The sequence below is a fragment of the Ciconia boyciana genome, chromosome 30 (genome assembly GCF_034638445.1).
Source record: "Ciconia boyciana chromosome 30, ASM3463844v1, whole genome shotgun sequence".
Taxonomy (NCBI): domain Eukaryota; kingdom Metazoa; phylum Chordata; class Aves; order Ciconiiformes; family Ciconiidae; genus Ciconia; species Ciconia boyciana.
Window position 1 is genome coordinate 237579 of NC_132963.1, and position 21224 is coordinate 258802.

At 53.9% G+C, this 21224-nt stretch overlaps 2 protein-coding genes across 2 annotated transcripts; both read left to right on the forward strand.

The window, feature by feature from the left end:
- The first annotated feature begins 647 nt into the window (after positions 1 to 647).
- On the forward strand, positions 648 to 4708 carry LOC140644965 (coiled-coil domain-containing protein 81-like). The gene is made up of 6 exons (XM_072848154.1): positions 648 to 660; positions 2479 to 2540; positions 2994 to 3147; positions 3401 to 3657; positions 4052 to 4137; positions 4567 to 4708. Exons 3-6 carry the CDS (start codon positions 3027 to 3029, stop codon positions 4706 to 4708), a joined length of 606 nt encoding a protein of 201 aa, XP_072704255.1. The 5' UTR covers positions 648 to 660; positions 2479 to 2540; positions 2994 to 3026.
- Positions 4709 to 15958: 11250 nt separating this feature from the next.
- LOC140645043 (ciliary microtubule associated protein 1A-like) lies at positions 15959 to 19287 on the forward strand. The gene is made up of 6 exons (XM_072848272.1): positions 15959 to 16064; positions 16826 to 17026; positions 17249 to 17350; positions 17699 to 17820; positions 18253 to 18393; positions 19201 to 19287. The coding sequence occupies exons 1-6, from the start codon at positions 15959 to 15961 to the stop codon at positions 19285 to 19287; spliced, it is 759 nt and encodes a 252-aa protein (XP_072704373.1).
- The last annotated feature ends 1937 nt before the right edge of the window (positions 19288 to 21224 follow it).

The window sequence follows — 21224 nt, forward strand, 5'->3', positions numbered from 1 at the left end:
GTGCCACCTCAGCAGGGCTCGGCCCTAGGTTCCTGCTCACAGAAGACGGGTTGCCAATCCACTGAGTAAATAAGTGGTTTATTTATGCGACAGGCAGAGCAGCTCGAGCTGGGTGCCTGCAAGGAGGGACCTGTGCTGCAGATCACAGACCCCGATTATACCCTTACAGACAGATTTCCCAGAACGTACCACCCATCACCCGATTCCCAAGTCCAGTCATTTAATTCTGGTCGGTGGACTCTTGATTTCCTACTGGTTTTCTTGGTCACTGGGCTGGCCTTCTGCAGTTACCTCATTCTCTTGGAATTGTTTCCTTGGTCCTTTTCTTCTTTATTCAGCTTGCATCTGCCAGTTTCAGCTGGTTCTGTGTTTGCACCATTAGCTTTCTCAAAAAGTTTACTCTTGGTCAGTTCTTGCTGGCTAATGCATCAACTCCTTTAACTTCTAGTGCTAAGCAAGGCTATTCATCCTAACAATTCCCAACACGGGTAACCGCAAGCTCTACTGGAGCAACTCTGAGAGACTGGACAACATCTGGGGGCGTCTTCTTGGAGGTTGTTGGGAAATGCCTTTGGCCAATTGAAATGACAGCAGATGGCAACATTTAGGAAACTGAATCTTTCACTACTCAGTGTGTTCAGGGCTTCATCACGCATAACGGTAACTTGGAGAGACAAATGCCATAGACACAAGAAAACACCCCCCACACACCTTGCTCATTCTTTCCCCAGCTTTTATTGCTGAGCATGACGTCATGTGGTGTGGGATATCCCTTTGGTCAGTTGGGTCAGTGGTCCTGGCTTTGTCCCCTCGCAGCCTCTTGCCCATCCCAGCCTAGTTGCTGGTGGGTCAGCGTGAGAAACAGAGAAGGCCTTGATGCTGTGCAAGCACTGTTGAGCGATAGCTAAAGCATCGGGGTGTAACCAGGACTGTTCTGGTCACAAATCCAACACACGGCACCATATGGGCTGCTATGGAGAAAATTAACTCCATCCCTGCCAAAACCAGGGCAAGAAAGCCCATCCTACTCCTACCACGCAGGCGACACGCAGCAGAGAGGAGTGTTTGGGCACACCGGAGGGACTGTTGCATCCCACAGCCATCCTGCTGATGGGATCCTTCGATCCCATCTCTTGTAACTACCCAAACGCAGCCAACCCCAAACCCCACCTGCCTGGACGGGCTCCCAGTAGCAGAGACGTGTTGGTGCAGGGGGCAGACAGGGTTTTTGGAAGAGGACTGGGGAGAAAGGGGATGACTGTTTCCCAGGACAAGAGGGGAAATCCATCTCCTCCCTCCCCAGTTATGCTGGCTCCCTGCTGGTGTCATAATGCACCTTCAAATGATGCGGGCTGATGTCACAGGGGGATGCCCCACATCACAGGGAGGTCTCCCCAGCACCGCGGCGGTGACGGCACTTCCCGGCGAGGCCTGGGCGCTGCTGGGCACTGCTCAGGGGCTCCCCACTGCTGCCCTTCGGAGCTGCTCCACAGCCAGGAGCAGGGTCGGGAGGCAGCGGGGCTGCGCTGGGGGACCCTCGCTGACAGGCAGGACCCTTGCTGACAGGCAGAGCAGGGGCACGTCAGAGAGGAGTTTTGGGCGAGGAGCTGCAAAGAGCGTCCCTTTCCCTGAGCTGAGGGCAAGCAGCAAGCGCGATGGAAGGCTGCTGCACTGTGGCCGTCAGCTTGGAGCTGAGCAGCTTGTTCCCCACGCTCCTGCAACTCTCCACCAAGGGTAAGGGTTTGGGGAGCTCCTTCCCGAGGGGTCGCAGCGGAGCTATCCACTGTCAAAAGCTGCAGCTGCTGGGCTGTGGGGGTGGCTGGACAGGGCTGGGGGCTGCTGCGAGAGCCTGACCAAGGCTCCCATCGGGTCGGGGGACAATGTGGCAACCAGGACTCCCGGGTCATGGTGCTGGGGCTGCCCTGAGCCCCAAGGCTCCCATGGGAATGGCTCAGTCCCCTCGCGAGGGGGGCCATGCAGGGCCAGCTTTCCCTGGGAGCTGGTACCTCGTGGCGTTCTGGCTCTGGGATGAAAAGGAGTCCTGCATCCCCGGGGCTGAGGTGTCCTTCAGCTCCCACAGGGCTCTCACGAGCCAGCTGGAAAAGTCTCTGCTGTAAATCAGCCCTTTCCCTTGGACTAGTCTCCTTTGGGAGAACCTCTGTTCCTTCCCATGGGATCCTCTTGTGCCACCGGGTTCATGCCCTGGGCTCTGGGGTGCCAATCCCTTTCTGGGGGTTAGATGGTCACAGGCCTGGTCCTGAACCCTTCCCACATCCCCATTTCTGCCCCAGCCCTGCCCTGGGAGCAGAGTAAGGCTGGCTGGCTGAAACTGGGGCACAGCTCATCTCCGCAGCCATGGCAGTGTTTGTCTGGGCTGTTTGTGGACACCTGCATCTGTCACCCCCTGGGTGAGGAGCTTGGCAAGGGTCTGTGAGCTCGCTGGCCCGCAGCCTGACACCTCTTTCCCTTGCTTTCCAGAGGTTGTGGCTATCTGGGATGCTGTGTCTGCGTACATCCTGGGACAGCTGAAGCTGGACAAGGTGGGCTGGCATCTCGGCCCTCCTTTGCCCTGGAGAGAGAGCCTGGACCCCGGGGAGCAATCCCTCCCTCAGCATCATGGCAGCACGCCAAGATAAGCCTGTGTGCCCAGAGCTGCTTCTTGGTCAACCAGGAGAGAAAGCAAGTCCAGATGTAGTCTGAGAAAGCATTTGGCGCCTGATAGGGCTTCACCCTTCCCTATGGTCAGAGTAGAGAGACCAAGCAGAGAGCCTGGGCATTACGCTGGGTCCGTGCCAAGGATAATCCCTGGGAACCAGTCCCATAGGTATTCCTTGTGCTGGAAATGCCTGGAATCTTCTCTATCCACGGGATGCTAGCCAATATTTTGAGGAGGGGAAGAAAACAAATGCAGAACAGGGGCCTTTTCCAAAGCTTTCACTTTTCCCATCTCTAAAATACCCACTCATCAGCCTTTTTGTCTTTTTCCTGGGCAGGGTGTCGTGGTCACAGGACTCGGGACCTTCGCTATGGTCCAAGAGCGATTCCTCGGCGAAGAAGAGGCGCATGTGGTTCGAAGACCCGTCTTCCGGCTGGACATTGATGTGTTATGTGTGCAGGAGCTCGCGTTCCCCACAGTGGTTATCCCTGGTGAGAAGGCAGTGGCCACCCTCCGCTTTCCTCCTCCGTGTCTGGGGGTGGGGTGCATGCTCGCTGCTCTTTGGAAAGGGCTGGGAGAAGTAGGGAATTGCCTCCAAAGGTCAGGGGAAGGCTTGAGCTCCTCTAAAACAAACCACTCCCCAAGAGCTGTTTTTATAAACCACCTTTTTGATGGCTTTTTGTTATGAATCTTCCATGGAAATTTGGCCTGCTGTGGCACTGACGATGTTCCTCCTCCTTGCAGACAATGTCAAGATCAAGCCGCTGAACTACAAGTGGCTATCACAAGTCACCTCCTTCCCGCGGCACGTGGTGGAGGACTGTGTGCAAGAGACCATACTCTTGTACTCCTTCCAGCTGAGGAACAGGCAGCGCCTCGCCTTCGCCTTCAAGGACATTGGCGTTTTGTCCTGCAAAGACGATGTCCTGTGCATGCGGTTTTATTACGACTGCGTCACAGGGCTGGAGAGCAAGGCCAGCCGGATTGCACTGCTGCACACTGTGAGTTGCTGAGGTTTTGAGGGCTGCTTCAATGTCTTTGGGAAGCCTATTGAAGGGGGAGCAACCCAATCACCATTGGCCAGCCTGGACGTGGCAGGCCGGCCAAACGCCTTTCCCTATGCTCACCCCCACTGACTCCTCCATTACAAAGAAAGTTTCTTCTGAGTTTCTGGGTCCTTGCCCTAAAAAAAGCCCGGCAGTGTTATTGCGCAGTCTCAGTGTTTGCTGTGCAGCTTCTCCAGAGCAGAGCAAGGGCTAATGTTCATGGAGGAGGATTTGGAAGAGGGCTTTGGAGAAGTGCCTTTCCTTTGGAGCAGGAGACAGCTCTGCTTCCTTTGGGAGCCAAGAGAAGACTGCCTTGGAAACCTTCTAACAGCTCTGGGTCACTTTGCAGAGGCTGTGGATGCCAGCTGCAGCTGTCTGCGGTGGAGCAACCACGGCTCGGGGGATGCAGGCTGCTCCTGCCGAGGCGTTCCCGAGGTGAGTGCGTTTCCTCCGTGGCCCTTGACCGACCGAGCGGGCGGCTTTCCAGTTCCTGCTCAGCAGTGCACGTTGTCGGGGCTCGACACTCGGCATCGAGTCAGGGATCAATCCTGAAGTGACTGGTTTCTGGTTAACTAATGCCAAGTTGGGAATACGCGTGTATTCTCCTGGAGTGACCGGGCGTCGTGATTGTGTTTCTCACGCCCAGCCTGCCGTCATTCCCATCAGAGAGAACCGAGTGCACACGGAGAGGACTTCAAGCTCCATTTTCTGGTGTTGGGGAGAGATTGCCAGTAAACCCTGTGCATGGCCACAAAGGAAAAGGGATGCCATGCCTCGCACGACAGTCAGGAGGGTTAGTGCGGGGAAGCTGCAGAGGGTAGGGGGTCACCCTTCTTCAAGCCTGTGTCATCATTTGCTCTCCAGGTTTCGGTTCATTGTGTTCAGCAGAGCGGTGGCCCAGGCTTTCTCCACCTGGCACAAGAAGGCTGCAGAAAGTCACAAGATCAGAAGACATACGGGAACGGGTCCCTGCTGTCCAGGTGGGGCCCTACCCCATGCTGGGTGACCACAGCCCCACTAAAACGCACTCCCCACAGGGCTGCTCTGAAGAGCTTCCTCCTTTCCCAGGTGCACAGGGGCTTCCTGACAAGCTGCTGCAGAGGCGGGCAAAGTTTTCCCTCCCCATGCTGCCAAGCCAGGGGCCAGGCACGAGGCAGCAAGGCACGCGGAAGAAGTCTTCTGCCAGGTGAGACCCTTGTGGGAAGGGAAGAAAGGGATCCTTGCACCCATGTAGGAGAGACATCCCCTTTGGACAGTCTGGCTGTAGGGACTCGGGAAGGTCCCTGCCACATGCCCCACGGTTTTTACGAGCTTGTTTCCCCCATTGCAGGCCCCATAGTGGGGAAGGCAGAGGATGTTGAGTGCACCCCACAGCACTTTGCTTGCCCTTACAACAGACCTGAGGGGCCCTCCTCTCCCATGCATCTGATGGGGCTCAGGAAAGGCTCCCCTGTGCCATGGGAAACAGCCCCACCTGCCCCGCTTCTTCTGCCAGCCAGGGGAGCTTTGATACCAGATGAAAATGGGAGACCAACCTGCCCCGTGCTCATGCCGACTCCTCCTGGTGTCTCTTTGCAGTGTGCTCCCGCCATGTCCAGGCAGCTCCCCCAGGATGAAGGAGGCAGGCAGGCAGGAGCCAGCTCCTCCAGCCAGGCCCACCGCTGCACTCCCGTCCTCTGAAGGCTGCAGGAGAGCGTTGCAGGTACGTGCGCTGCCTTGCTGCAACTACCATGCTGTTTGAGACTCGGCAAAAGCCTCTTTGTGCAGAGAGCCATCCTGAAAGGGGCAGAGCGCTGCCGACCGATCGCCTGAGGCAAGGGGCACCAATGAAGGTCAGAACCGAAGCAAGCCCCTCCAGGAGCTGAGACTAATCCTGCCTGCGGCTGTGTTTCCATCCCCTCCAGGAGGTCTGGCAGCTGTCTGCAGAGTGGGAGCAAGTGAAGCCCAAGTGGCAAGAGCGGCTGGAGCAAGCAAAGGCAGAATGGGCAGTGTGGGAAGCCTGGTCTGCAGGGGAGGACCGACAGCCGCCCCAGGTACGGGCAGTGATTGACACCGCCGAGAACAGCAGCGACCCTCTCTGTCGGGGCACCGGGGGCGGCAGGTCTCCAGGGGGTGGGAGCGGGACTGACACCCAGCTGCAGGGCAGGGGTTTGCCTGCTCATCCCTGTCAGGGAGAGACTGGCAGCAGGATCTGAGGGGCAAAAGCAGCCATCAGCCGTGACGACGGGCATGCGGTGCTGAGTCTCCCGGCTCCCAGGTCCTGCTGCAGGCTCCTTTCAAGAGGTCCTCTGGGAATCAGCACCTCTGTTTCATCTGGTTTGCTGAGATCATCTCCTCCTTGGCAGGCATTCGGGCCTGGAGGCACTAGGACTCCCCACCCTCCAGCCCAGCCCAGGAGAAAGGAGGTCAACAAGAGGTGGAGGAAGGCTGAACACCCTCTCCCAGCAGAGGAGATGGCAGCAGCAGCCCAGCTGGACAGACTCCAGCCTGAGTAAGTGCGCACCAGCTCTGGCCACAGCCTGGGCCAGTTGAGCAGCCGTGACCCTGCAGAGATGTCCAGGACCCCCGTCCCTGCATCCTGGGCTTGCATAGGATGCCCTCTGATGTCTCCTAACACGGGCATGACCTGGGTTACCCCCACAGCTGAGGCCCAAAACTCACCACAGGGTGGAAGGGTGGGTACACGGGGGACCAGGTGGGTGCAGGGGCTGGACGAGGGGAGCGGCAGAAGGGGTCTCTGGCAGAGGCTGAGGGATGATGTTTCCTTGTTGTTGCAGCCACCTTTCCCCACGAGCGGTCCAGGTCCTCAGAAGGCTGGAGCCGCATCAAGCACGGAGGGAAATATACAGGAACGTTGCTGAGAACAAGAGGCGGCATCAAGAGCAGCAGAGGCAGCTCCCCTGGTAACTATCTCCAAAAAGGGCTGGTGCTTCCCCCGGCTGCAAGGCCCATCCCTCCACTGAGGGCAGCCCTGGGGGAAAGAGGGCATTGCTCTGACAGCCCTCGCGAGACAGAAGCAGGTTCTGGAGGCTGCCTTTGGGCTGGACCTCCCTGACAGCCAGAATTGGCTTTCCATGTGGGATGTGCAAGTCCTGGCTGAAGACAGAGGGATCCTCTGATGGCTGGCTCTCCCCTTTCCAAACCAGAGAGCTTGTCCTTCCCTTGCAGAGCCCTGGGCCAAGACACCTTGCCCCGAGGGGGGACACCTGTAGGGGACACTCAAGGTCTTGGCCCAGCCTGACTCAGCCCCAGGCTGATCAGCTGCACCTGGGACCTTCTCATGGCCTTGGCCCTCAGGGGCCTCTCCCACTTCACAGACATGTTGAGGCTTCATCTCAAGCAGATCCCATCACAGGTGGCCTGAGCTACGCCTGCAGGATTTCTCTGTCTTCTCCCTGTCCATATGATCACACGCTTCTCTTTCTTCCTCCCTAGCACTAGATGCTGGTACCGCAGCAGAGGGGAAGGTGGCGGGAGCGACGGCTGTGGCAGTGGCTGTTAGCAAAGGGGCTGGGAGGCTTCTCAGCTGCCGCGATCCCCCTATAAATACAAAATAAAGAGCTCTGGGGCTGTTCCCAGCTGGACTGACTGGTTTGTGCCTGGGGATGGATGTGTCTAAAGGGATTATGCACACAGCATGTGTGATCCCAGCACTGCTCATAGGTGCAGGAGGGAAAAAATTCCACACATAGCCCACAGCTTGAAAACGTGCAGCCCCACTCCTGCACATCCAAGATAGGTTTGGAAGAATCCCATGGGATATGGCCTTGGGGAGAAGAGGGGTCCTGGAGAGCTACTTGATATTCACGGACCACCTCCTCCAAGCTCGAGAAAGGTCCCTCCTGCCAAGGAGGAAATCAAGCCACGGCAGCAGGAGGCCAGCATGGCTGAGTGAGGAGCTCCTCACTGAGCTCAGGCATGGAAAGGAAGGTACAAGAGGTGGGGACAGAGGGAGGTGACCCAGGAGAAGTCAAGAGCTGCTGTCTGATGGTGAGGGATAGGGCTAGGAAAGCCAAGGCTGACCTGGAGTTGATCTGGGGAGGGACATGAAGGGACAGAGGCAAGATTTCTACATGAACATCAACAGATGAAAAGGCAGGCAGACATGGGCCTGTGGCATGCTGGGAGCGTAGTCTTTCACCCAGCAGCATACTCTGAACTGCAGTCCCTCACCCCACAGCATCCTGGGAGCTGAGGTGCCTCCCCTGCCTGCAGGCTCCTCTGGTGCAATGAGGTGGCTGAGTTTATCCTCTGGCCAGGAGATCCGTGCAGCACAGCTCAGCACAGCCTGGTGCCCATTCAGGTTGATGGTGATGTGGGTTGGTGACCTCTGGGTGTTCAAAGGTCTTCGGGTCAGGGTCACGTCACCCTCCGACCTCACCGTCATCACTGTTGTTTGTGTCACCCACATCCTTGTCTGCCTGCTGCCCAGAACAGACCCGCTAAGGCAGCTCAGCAAAGTGGTCGTCTTCTTCTTCTTCTACACCATCACGCCCTTGGACAACCCCCTTTTGTCTACAGCCTGAGGCACAGGGAGGTTAGGGAGGCCCTGGGGAAAGGGCAGCCATGGTCAGCACTCAGCGTTCTCTGTGTTATGAGATCCCAGTGAGGAAATGGTCCTTCTGGGAAGTGCCGAGGGTAAAGTGTGGGAAGGCACGTTCCCTGCAGCAGATATCCCTCAAGGAGACTTCAGCACCAGGAGGTCTGTGATTCAGCCCGTGCTGAGGTCAATGCTAAGCCTGGCCACATGCAGTTTGCCTCCATGGTCTGTCCAGTGCCGTTGGAGAAGGTTCCTTGGCTGGCATATCACCCTGGGGAGAGGAACCATCCCTCAAGCCCAGCTCCTGCTTAGTGCCTGCCTCTGCCTCCTGTTGCAGCACCCGGCGTGACCCTTGGAGGAGCTCTGTCTGTCGGTGGTGGGGACATCTGTCCATGAGAGTGCATCAGCAGAGGGTCCCCTTCCATCCCATGGTGGTCTGGGAAGCAGAGTCTCCAGAGGCAGGGCTTGACTTAGTCTTGCCTGCAGATCTTGAGCTCAAACATGTCTCCAGACTCTCTGTGCCAGTATCATCCCTCTCTCCGTGTCTGCCCTTGTGATGCAGCTAAGGATGTCATTCTCCAGCCTGATGAGCCAAAAAGGGCAACCCCAACTCTCCTCCCTCCTCTGGCCAGGCCCAGCCTTGGGAACCAGTTGGTGGCAAGAAGCAGCTGTAACAGGAGGGCAGAAGTTTAGGCAAGAGGTGGTGGGGAGGCACGGCCCTAGTTCTGGCTGGGGTCTGAGGCAGCATTCCCAGAACAAGTCATGGCCATCCCTCCCCACACCCTTCCCTCCCTCCATCCCGTGAAGAGCCAGGCAGCCCCAGCTCAGCTGGGCTCCTCTGGCTCCAGCTGTGCTCTGCCCCTCGCCCTTCTGCCCAGAGAGCATTGCTGATGCAAAGTCAGGTGCAGGCACAAGAGGAGAGGCAGAGGCCATTTCAGATGCTGATACCACTGAAGATGCAGAGGCCGATGCAGACACTCCCAGCATGACAAATGCCACTGCAGATGCAGATCCCTTTGCAGCTGCAGATAGCATTGCAGCTGCAGATAGCATTGCAGCTGCAGATGCCATTGCAGATATCCTTGACAATGCCTTTTCAGACACAGCCAGACAGCAATACCACGAGGAAGATACCCATTCCATTGCAGGTGCAATGGCAGATACAAGGGCAGCTACAGCCAGAAAACACCTACCATCAGAGATACAAGTACAGTCCCAGGCACCATTACACATACCATTGCAGGTGCAGTCATAGATCCAGACAGAATTACACATGCAATTACAGCCACAGGAAGAGCCACAGACACGAGTACCCATTCCATTACACCTACAGATCAGATACAGACACCAATCTCATTCCTGAGAGGGGAACCCATTACAGAGAGAGGTGCCATTACACGTACAGGTAGTGATAGACATACCATTGAAGGTCCAGGGAGTCTCTGCATCTGAACTGGGTGTCTGTAATGGCTTCAGCATCTTCAAGAGCAACTCGAAAGGCAATTGCAGCTGAAACTGTACTTCCATCTGCAAGGCCATCTCCAGTGGCATCGATGCCCATATCCTGAAAAGAATCTTCAACGGCATCTCCGTCTGCAACGGTGTCTGCAAAGGTACCTGCCTCTGCAACGGCATCGTCATCTGCAGTGGTGTCTGACATGGCATCTGCATCTCCAGTGGTGCTGTAATGGTTTCTGCATCTGCAGTGGCACCTGCAATGGCACCTGCATCTTCAATAGCATCTCCACCCACAACGTCACCTGCAATTGTCTTTGCATCTGCAATGGCATCTGCACCTGCAATGGCATCTGCACTGGAGAGCTGCAGATGACAGTACAGAGGCACAGCTAGCATTCCAGATGCAGATGCCTTGCAGATGCCGTTGCAGATTCAAACACTGTTGCAGGCACCATTTCAGATGAACAAACCACTGCTGATAACCCTGCAGGTGCCGTTGGCAAAGCAAATAACGCTGCAGAGGCAGGTACCACTGCACTTGAAGAAACCATTGCAGATGGCACTGCAGACACAGATACCATTGCAGGTGCAGAGGCCATTGGAGATGCTGATCCCACTGCAGCTCTCGATAGCATTACACATACTGATACAGACACCAACACCCTTGCAGATGCCACTGCCAGTACTGTTACAGATCCCAGTGCCAGTACACAGAAGGCGATAGCATTACAGACAGTCACACAGGTACTGAGACCCTTAGTGGTACAGATACCATCACAGATACCCTTGCGGTTACTATTTCAGCTAGAGAGGGAATTACATGTGCGCCTACAGAAACCGTTGCAAGTACATGTGCAGATACAGATACCATCAGCAATGCAGATACAGTTACAGGTACAATTATGGGTACAGATACAGATACCATTAGAGACACAGGTACTGGCACCATCAAATATACTGGTACCAGTATCATCACAGAGACCAGTATCATTACAGGCACGGACTCGCATTGAATTGCCGATACAAGTGCAGCTACAGGCACAAAACAGATACAATTCCAGATGCAGGTACAATTGCACGTACAATTCAGGATACAAGTACAGTCACAGGCGCAAGTGCACTTTCAATGACACCAAAAGCAGCAGATACAGCAAGTGACACCATTACCGACTGAGGTCCCGTGACAGACAGAGGAACCATTAGATACCATTGCACCGCAAGTGGTCATTGCAGATGCTACTGATGATGCAGATAGCATTGCTGATGCCATAGCAGACGCAGATAGCATTGCTGAGGTAGATGCCATCTCAGATGCAGACACCATGGCAGATGGCGTTGTCGATGCACATACCATTGTAAAAACCATTGCGCAGACCTTTGCAGAAGCACATACCATTCCTGATAACGTTGCAGATGCAGACACCAAAGCCAATACCGTTGGAGATGCAGTCACATTTCTGATGCGGATACTGCTGCAGCTGCAGATACCACTGTAGAAACCCCTGCAGAGAGCATTGCTGATGCAAAGTCAGGTGCGGGTACAAGAGGAGAGGCAGAGGCCACTGCAGATGCAGGTATCACTGAAGATGCAGGGGCCCCTGCAGGCACTCTTAGCATTGCAAATGGCACTGCAGATGCAGATCCCTTTGCAGACACAAATACTATTCCAGATGGCACTGCAGAAGGAGTTAGCATTGCACACACCATTGCAGATAATTTGGCAGTGCAGATACAGTTACAGGTCCCGATGCCATTAGACACACAGATATTGGCACCATCAGAAATACAGGTACTGGTGCCATCACACAGATTGATAGAATTACAGACACGAGTTCACACTGAGTTGCCAATAGAGTTGCAGATAGAGGCACAAAATAAATACAATTCCAGAGACAGACACAACTGCACAATTAGGGGATTGTGCCACAGACAAAAGCCCAGCCATCCCTGAGAAGCAATCGCTGCACGCTGGGCAACTCCCCCCAGCTTATATACTGAGCATGATGGCATATGGTATGGAATAGCCCTTTGGCCTCTGTGGCTGTGCCCCCTCTCAGCTTCTTGTGCACCTGGCAGAGCACGGGAAGCTGAGAAGTCCTTGACCAGTGTAAACATTACTTAGCAACAACTAAAACACTAGTGTGTTACCAATATTATTCTCATCCTAAATCCAAACCACAGCACTATACCAGCTACTAGAAAGAAAATTAATGCTATCCCAGCTGAAACCAGGACAGCTATGATGAAGAAAGTTAACTCTATCCCATCCAAAACCAGTACACATGCTCAGCACTGTCACCAACTCCACCCTCAATGAGGTCCCCATCTCTGTGCTTGGTGCCACCCCGTCACATGCTTGTAATGTCCCCAAACCCCAAGATTTTCCAGGTCCCCACCCCCTTGCTCCATACATCCTAGTCCCCCCTCTTAGTGCTGTCCACATCCCCATGCAGGTGGCCCCGTTCCTGTTCCTGTGCTCGCCACTTTAGGCGTGCCTGCGATTGACAAGGTCCCTGTCAACACATGCAAGGCCACCTTTCACAGAATCCCAGAATGGTGGAGGTTGGAGGGCAGCCAGGTGTGGGGTGCATCTGGATAGAGGGTTTGTTCCTGGGTTTGGGCAATGGTAGCAGGTCTAAGGGTTATTTCCAGTTTCGGGGTGCCATTGGGTGGAAAGCTGTTGACAGCAGCATCTGCTCCAGCGGAAACAAGCCCTGTCCCTGCAGCAGTGCCAGCAGTGCATCTCATAAAGTGCTGGGCACCAGCGTGGTCACGCTGCGCTCTCTGGCTGCTTGTTTCAGCACCTCAGGTACCTGGCTGCCCACCCTTGAGAAGAGCTGGGGTGCCATCCTCAGACGTTTGTAACTTGCCCTGCTCGAGGTAATCGTCTCTCACGGTTAGAGTACTTTGGGATAGTACACACCGTGCTGTCTGCTCTGCCTTGGGAGTAAATTACGTGTTTCTGCTTGTAGTTTAATTGCCTTATTCCTTCTTTTGAATCTCTGATGCAGATCACTCAGGGCCATTGATGGAGAATGACTTTTGCATTGTGCCTGCTGTTCTGCTTGGCAGGGCTGCAGGAGGGGAGCCGGGCAGCGCTGCTCCACTGCTGGCTGCTGGGGTAGCCGTGGAGGACAGAGGCTTTCAGAAATCCCTTCCCAAGTCCCACTGAAGCTCAAGAGGTTTTCTGCCAGTGGAGTTGCTGTGGCACTAAACATCACTTGGCAAGGGCTCTGACTTGTCCTGGGTTCCCCTTCGTTTCTGCTCTGTAGAAGACGGTTGGCAAGCATTGAATTTGCGCAGCCTCTGCTCCTGTTGAACTGTCTTGTTGCTTTTTGTCACAAAGCGCTTTGTCAGACAACTGCCTAGTGAACGAGGCTTCCAGGGATGGTTTGCTGTCTGGCTAGTCAGAAAAAGGACAGGGATGGCAGTTAACATGTTCAAGCTGAATGGAAGAAGCAACTTGCATTTATTATTTATGTCTTGGCACACGTCAGACCAGCTCTGACAGCATCCTCTTCATTCTAGTGATACTGGGTACGATCACGGATCTTTAGTCTTGTGCTAGGTTTTCACCTGGAAACACTTCTGTGTATTCTGCCTGCATCTGCTTTTGTCCCTATAAAACCAACAGCTGGTCTCTGGGTCTTTTGCTTTGTAGTCAATGATGTTATTTTGTAGTTTAGTTCATCTGCATTTCTCTCTTTCTCTCTCACTCCCTCTCTGTCTTGGATAGCTGAATTATGTAATAACCTGTTAAAGAGAAGATTAACCAGGTGCATATTCCTGTACTGAAGAGTACAATGTAGGAGAGAAAGGCAGAAGTGTCTGATCAGGACACGTGTGAAAATGCAATGTGATTGGCAGTTTTGGCCGTGTTTGGCAGTGGTGGTTGCTGTCGCCCTGTTCTAGCTCAGTGCTTCTAGCTCAAACTCAGTGCAAAGGTGGCCTGTGAGTTTCTTGCTTGGTTCTGCCCGTGCCTTTGGTTGGTGTGGGGTCTGTGTGGTTGGCTGGAGTGTGGCTTCATGCCTTCCCTGCTAGGCCCATTCGTCTGCTTTGGGAAGATTTAGAGCTGCTGGACAGGTGAGAGTGAGAGCAGGGAAGGCATCTGGCTTTGGGCTCTCGCGTGAGTTCGTTAGTGCAAGGACAGTGAGTACTTTTTGGCTTATGCCTGTTGTTCAGTCCAGGTACATCAGCCTCCAAGAAAGGGAGAAGCCTCAGGGCAGCATCCTCCCCAGCAAGTTTGGTTCTAGGCGTCTGTCTGTCTGATGTCCGCTGAGGAACTGGTGCCTGCGAAGAATGATGTCGGGAGGTGCTGGGACTGCTTTCCTGAGGAAGAGCTACAGGCTGAGCCCTGGGCGAGAGAAGTCCAAGCTCCCAGGGAGAGGCCTGCACAGGCTGTGCACAAGCAGGACCGTTGTGGATCGGGGTGGGCGCCCCTTGCCTCACTTGAGATCCACTGCCTTCCAGGTGCTGATGAAGCCTCCTGACAGGCGGTTGTAGCCAGGTGGGTGTCGGTCTCTTTTCCCAAGATAGTAGGAAAGATTTCTTCACTGACAGGGTTCTTAAGGACTGGAACAGGCTGCCCAGGGAAGTGGTTGAGTCACCATTCCTGGAGGTGTTTAAAGGACGTGCAGATGTGGCACTTAGGGACATGGCTTCGTAATGCACTGTTCGCTTTACGGTTGGACTCGATGAGCGTAGAGGTCTTTTCCAACCTCAATGATTCCATGATTCTATAATATCTGAACTGTTGGCAGTACAGAATTAGACAAGTGGACGAGCAAAAAGTGAGGAAATGTGGCTAAGCTGATGAGCTGCAAGAACATTACTGTGAAAAAATACTTTTTTCTTAGGAAAGTTTTAACATTTTCTTCCAGATCATCCTCTTTGCTCACCTGTTCCTCAGACAGTCCCACACTGTCCAGCACAGCTGAAGGACACCCCTTCCTTCCTGCATTTCCCATTGATTCCCATGGCCTGATCGCCCTGTGCAAAAGCAACTCTGGATTTCCCATGTAGCACAGGTACAGAGGAAATGGAGAAGAGGCAAGGGTGCATTAGGAGGCATTTTGACTGAGACTCTCCACACTGGTAAAAACCTCCCTGAATGGGTGCTGGATTCAGAGCGCTGTCAGTGATGGGAGAATGGGGCCCTTCTTTCTGAAGCAAAAGTAACTGGATTTGGCTGTGAGAATCTGCTCTTCCCTTAGCAATCCCATAAAGTAAAACTTCCTCCTCTCAGCCAGCACACACGGCCCATTCATGCTGCTTCCTCCAATGCCGCAGATGCATGGGCAAAAGAGAAGAAGGGAGAAGGAAAATCCTCTAGCAACGTTTTACTCTTGGGAACTAGTCCTAGCTCCAAGCCTTGTTTCTTTCCTAAATGGCTATGAGCACCAGGACAGACTCCTGAGGCTGCAGTTTCTGTGGCTACCTTTCCCATGGATTTTTCTTGTGTTTTCCCAAGAAACTGCTGTGGCAGATTTCAGACCAGGTGCCAATCCAAATACTCATAATCAGAAAAGTTTAGCATCTCCTTCAACTTCAGCAGATTTTTTTTTCATGTACATATATTTTTGACCTTTTTCTAAACATTGTTCTCCTTTTTTTCTTGCAGACTCAGATACTTGCCAAGTGCTAAAGACAACATAAATGTAAGGAACCCCGAACTTCCAGGAGCTAACAAGATACCAAACAGCATTTGACACCTGCTAATACCCAGCTGCCGGCACCAAGGAGTACTCACTGAATATCTTTATTTTCTTCACATTCATATTATGATGTGAGCCCAACAGTATAAGAACATAAGGCTGCTAAATTAAATGCAAAAATCACATCAGTTTTCCCTCGCTGCATGTTTCTGCCGTGCCGACCTCATGAAGGTCGAGCCCTGCAAGCTGGACATCCCCAGCTCCCCCATCAGCCGTATGGTGCAACAGCACATATGACAGGCACCAGGAGCCTGTATGATGTCACAGTGCGTCTCCATGACGAGCCAGGGTCTCTCCCCAGGGCCGCCTGGCAGCTGACACCACAACCTCTCCTGCCCGATAGCTGCCTGCCCTCACCCTCGCCGCGCTCTGCAACCGAGAGCTGCCGCAGCCGACAAGCTCACCCACAGGCAGTGCGATGGCCAAGGCTGAGAAAGGTGAAGCATTGCTGCTCCTCCCGGGGAGGCTTCACAGAGGGCCTCTGTCAGGGAAGGCCCTCAGCAACTCTCCTGCTCTCGCCGTAGGCTTTGTAGCCACCTCCACCATGGACGGAGCCTGGGTGGGCACCTGGAGACCTCATCGCCCACGCGGCCCCATCATGGCCCAGTTCACCAGCCCGGGACCCAAGTACTCAATCCCCGGGACAACAGGTAAAACCACCATCGCAAGGCGGGGGCGGCACATCCACTGCCTCCAGGGGACGAGCAGCCACAGCTCCATTCCCCTTTGCTCCAAGCCTCCATGCTCTCAGCTGCAGCAAGGACACAAGGCCTGCCAGAGGAAGGCTCAGGCTGCTCCTGGGAAAGCCCCAGGAAAGAGCTGCCTGACTCTGCTGAGCACAGAGGTGGCCTTAGCAGGGCCTTAACCCCTGAGTGCACAGCAGCAAGCTTGATTTGTGTCTTCGCTACAAACTTGGTGCTCCCACCTCACCCTTTTCTTCTTCTCCTCTTCTTCTTCTCCTCATCTTTGTCTTCTCCTCCTTCTCTTCCCCTCTTCTTCTCCTTCTTCGTCTTCTCCTCTCAGACTTCATCTTCTCTTCCTATTCTTCTTCTTCTCCTCCTTGGTAATAGCAGTAAAGTTTCCATTTCTTTCCCATCGGGGCTCCGGGAAAGCAAAACATCACAGAGGCGATCTTTCCATTTGCTTTCAGTTAGCTTAGCAACTGTGTCGGCGTTTCATACTTCATAACAATAGCATTCTGGTGATCTTCTGATTAATTGCACAGTGCCTACATTGTTCTTGCTGGAAGTCATTGTACCATTGTATTGGCCTGCTGGTATCAGTCTTGGAGGAAAAAATCACATGGGAAGGAATTTCTTGAGGCCGGCAACTCCAACTACTCCACTTAAAACTAGCTTTAAATATGCAGTTGCAGGCAGGTGTCCTTTTCTTCATAGGCTTTTCTTCCTAGGTTACCTGGCTCACAATCCCACCAAAACCAAAGCCCCTGCCTACACTTTTCGAGGGGCCAAGCCTCCCGTCACAGACAGCTGCTCTCCGGGTCCTCGGTACTACGTCCCGCCCTCCATCACCAGGAACGGGAAGTACGTGGCTCCAGCACAGCACATCTGCGGACTTCCCAAGATTAAGACCGAGATCACTCCTGGACCAAGTGAGTACCATTTCTCCAGCCCTTCTTTCAGGCAACACAAGCACGCCTTACTTTTGCCCTGTGCTACTGGGGTACAAAACCATCAGCTCACGCCCTGAAGGAGCTTCAGAGGTTTCCAGACACAAAGCAAACAAGGCTGAGCCCCTCCTCCTGACCTTTCCTCTTTGGCTTGAGCAAAAGAGCCCAGCTTCATTGCTTTTCTCCGCTCCTCCTCTGCCTTAGGTGACTACTCCACCGACAAGGCCAACAAACACCTCTACAAATGCGCGCCGGCGCAGTCCATGGCCTTCCGGCACAAGGCAGTCAAACCCGACCAAACTCCAGGTAAGGGAACGTGGGGAAATACACACACTTGCAGCCTGCGTGTCCTCCAGGGAAAATCTGCTGCCCAGCTTTTTCAACAGGCCTAGGGAAAAGCCTCCACAGCAGGGCGCAACGGTCTCTTGACAAGCTTGCTTGATGCCCCAGAGCACCAACTTCTCTCATCCCACAGAAGAACGGGCAACTCAGGCTTGGAGCTGCCAACACACACCACATGCGACAGAAGAAAGAGGCAGTGGGAGGAGGGACAAGACATCCTTCCTGCTCCTCGCAGCAAGCTGCTTCTCTCCCACCCAGCTGCTGCCCCTCTCCCCACAGGACTCACACGCTCTCTTCCCATTCCCCTTCCAGGTCCTGCCACCTACACCCTGCCTAGGCTGGTGGGACCCAACACAGCCTACACCCACGCCAGCCCGTGCTACTCCCTGAAAGGGAAGAGCAAGCACAGGGGCTTTGCTGAAGACCTCTCCAAGGTGAGCTACGCATCTCTGCTCTCTCGCAGCAGCAGCTGAAGCTCAGCTGCTCTCCTCAGGGCAGAAGGGCTCCCACACCTTCTGCAGCCTCTCTTAACGCACACTGCCCTGCACCAGCAGCAAAACCCAGGAAGCAACAGGTCCCCTGGCTCTCTTGCTGTTAACAGCATACCAACACCTGCTGTGCCTCACTGTCCAACACTAACAGTTTTGGTGGGGCAAAGCTCATCAGCACCAATGAGAATCTCCCTCCTCCTCCTCTGGGAAATCTGCCTCTCTGCAGGGGAACAGGAGGTGCCCTTGTTCCAATCGCTCCATGCCCCTCACACCACTCCTCTGGCCAGCCAGCTCAACTAGCGCAGGCCGCGTGGGCACGCGGCAAGCATCAACACCTGCCTTTTGTACCCAACCACCTCCTTGCCTCTCTTACAGACGCCAGGTCCTGCTGCATTCCCCAAGGTGGAACTGGACGTCTACAAAAAAAGGCCTCCCATGTACACGATGGGAACCAAAAGTAGACTTGGAGGCGACAAAACAGTGAAGCCGGGGCCGGCAGACTACTGCCTGGGAAAGGTAAGGCAGCCTGCCCGCCTCTCCTCCTCTGCTTTGCAACAACCAGCCCTTAAGCATCTGCCCCTTCTGATGGGGCTTCTGACAACTCCAGACCACCTGACTGGAGTGACAAAATGCAGGACGCAGGCCTGCTCCCTTGCCTTGGCCCAAAGCCCAGCAGAGGGAGGCCAAAGAACATCTCTTTGCCTCTCCACTAGCTCAGCCATTCAATGCTGATATGTGCTCACACATCACAAGCTCCTCAGGAGGACACTCCGCTGCAGACGGGACAAGCAGTCCCAAGAGGGGACTTTTCTCATGCACTGGGGTCAGCTGGGAGGGCAGGGGCATCTAGCAAAATGTGGCTGGAGCTAGAAGGCCTCTGGACTTGGAGCAAGTTCCAGTGCCAGCTCAGCTCCAGCCATGACCTTGCCCTGCCAGGTGGAGTGGCCATGTCACTCCATTTTGCGTCAAACACAAGATCTTTGCTGTTGAGTGGCCTTCTGAAAACACTTGAGGGATGCATTTTACCCACCCCAAACTCTTTCTCTCTTGCCTTTATAGTCCTCCCCAAAAAGGGGAGAAATGCCAATCACGAACAGCAGCAGACCATTAGAAATGTCCTCCTCACGCAGGAGGTTTCCAACAAGCGTGCCACTGGGACAGGGGGAGTTAGGTAAAACTGCCCAGACATGCCTGCAGCAATGCACAACAAAGGGCAAATGCACATACAGCAACTTGTTATGCCAGACGGCCTTCACTGAAGACAACTCTTCTTGAGAACAAGGCACCATGGTCACCCTTTTTTCCTCACTTTTCCCCTTCCAGGTGACACTGATCAAGCCCCAGGCACCTGCTCCCACTTTTGGACTCCGACATTCCCTCTACACAGCTCCTCTAATAGCTCTGATATGATTCTAATAAAACAACACACCCCCACAGATCTGGTCTGTTCGCCTTCAGCTGCAGGGAGAGGAGGTGTGCGTGAGGGAGTACAACCGTCTCTCTCCAGTTCATGTTTATGCCTCAGCCAAAACACTGCAGGATGAACATGAGGGGAGAGCACTGATATCCTTAGTGTCATCAAGGCAGAGAGCTCTGACAGCACGCTTTCACCCGACTGGAGCTAAACACTGCCCCGTGAAAGCAGTCCAGCCCTTCCCTACGCGTTCTCACCCCATGGCCGAGCATCCCGCAGGCACAGGCTTTACTGAAGTCTCAGGAGACAACATGCACAGCCTTTCCCTCATCCACTGAGCGGGTCATCTTGTCAGAGAAGGAGATCAGGTTAGTCAAGTAGGACCTGCCTTTCATAAACCCATGCTTACTGGGCCCGATCACCTGGTTGTCCTGTACGTGATGCGTGATGGTGCTCAAGATGATGTGCTCCATAACCTTCCCCAGCACTGAGGTCACACTGACAGGCCTGTAGTTCCCCAGATCCTCCTTCCGGCCCTTCTTGTAGATGGGCGTCACATCTGCTAACCTCCAGTCAACGGGGACCTCCCTGGTTAGCCAGGACTGCTGATACATGATTGAGAGTGGCTTGGTGAGCACTTCCACCAGCTCCCTCAGTACCTTGGGTGGGTCCCATCCGGCCCCATAGACTTGTGTGTGTGTAAGTGGTGTAGCAGGTCGCTAACCATTTCCCCTTGGATTATGGGGGCTTCATTCTGCTCCACATCCCTGTCTTGCAGCTCAGGGGGCTGCGTATGGCAAGAACAACTGGTCTTACTATTAAAGACTGAGGCAAAGAAGGCATTGAGTACCTGGAGAGATAGAAATACAATGACGGGCACAGGTATGATTCCAGAGGTGGACACAATTACACACAGAGATACAGGCAGAGAAAGAACTATAGATACCGAAACACATACAGACACAGTTGCCCATACAGGTACAGTGGGAGTTACAGATACTGTTGCACCTACAGGTACCATTGCACCTACAGATTCCACTACAGATACCAATAAACACAGATAAGGTGCTACTGAAGATACCACTGCAGATGCCATTGAAGATACCACTCCAGATGCAGATACCACTGCAGCTTCCTTTGCAGGCGCAGATGCCACTCCAGATGCAAGCACCACTGAAATGGCACTGCAGAAGCAAATACCACTGCAGGCACCATTGCAGATATCTTTGCAGACGCACACTCCATTCCTCATAACACTGCAGATGCAGAAACCAATGCCAAGAGCATTGCTGATGCAGATGCCATTGCAGAGTGAGATACCACAGCAGATGCAGACACCATTACGGATGCCTAAACAGCTGCGGATACCTGTGAAGAAGCCAATTCAACGGAAGATACAGACACCATTGCAGAGGCCATTCCAGGTGCAAACAGCAACAGAGAGAGCATTGCAGGTGACAGACTGTTGCAGATGGAGATACCACGGGAGATGCAGATGCCATTGCAGATACCACTAGAGATGCCCGTGCAGTTGCAGGCACCCTTGCAGATGTCATTGCAGATGCAGATGCCATTGCAGACGCAGATACCATTGCAGATACCACTTGTCCTGGTTTCAGCTGAGACAGGTTAATTTTCTTTATAGTGGCTGGTATGGGGCTATGTTTTGGATTTGTGCTGAAAACAGTGTTGATAATACAGAGATGTTTTAGCTGTTGCTGCACTAGGCAAGGACTTTTCAGCTTCCCATGCTCTGCCAGGTGCACAAGAAGCTGGGAGGGGACACAGCCAGGACAGTTGATCCAAACTGCCCAAAGGGCTATTCCATACCATGTGACATCATGCTCAGTATATAAAGCTGGGGGAAGAAGGAGGAAGGGAGGGACGTTCGGAGTGATGGCGTTTGTCTTCCCAAGTAACTGCTACGCGTGAT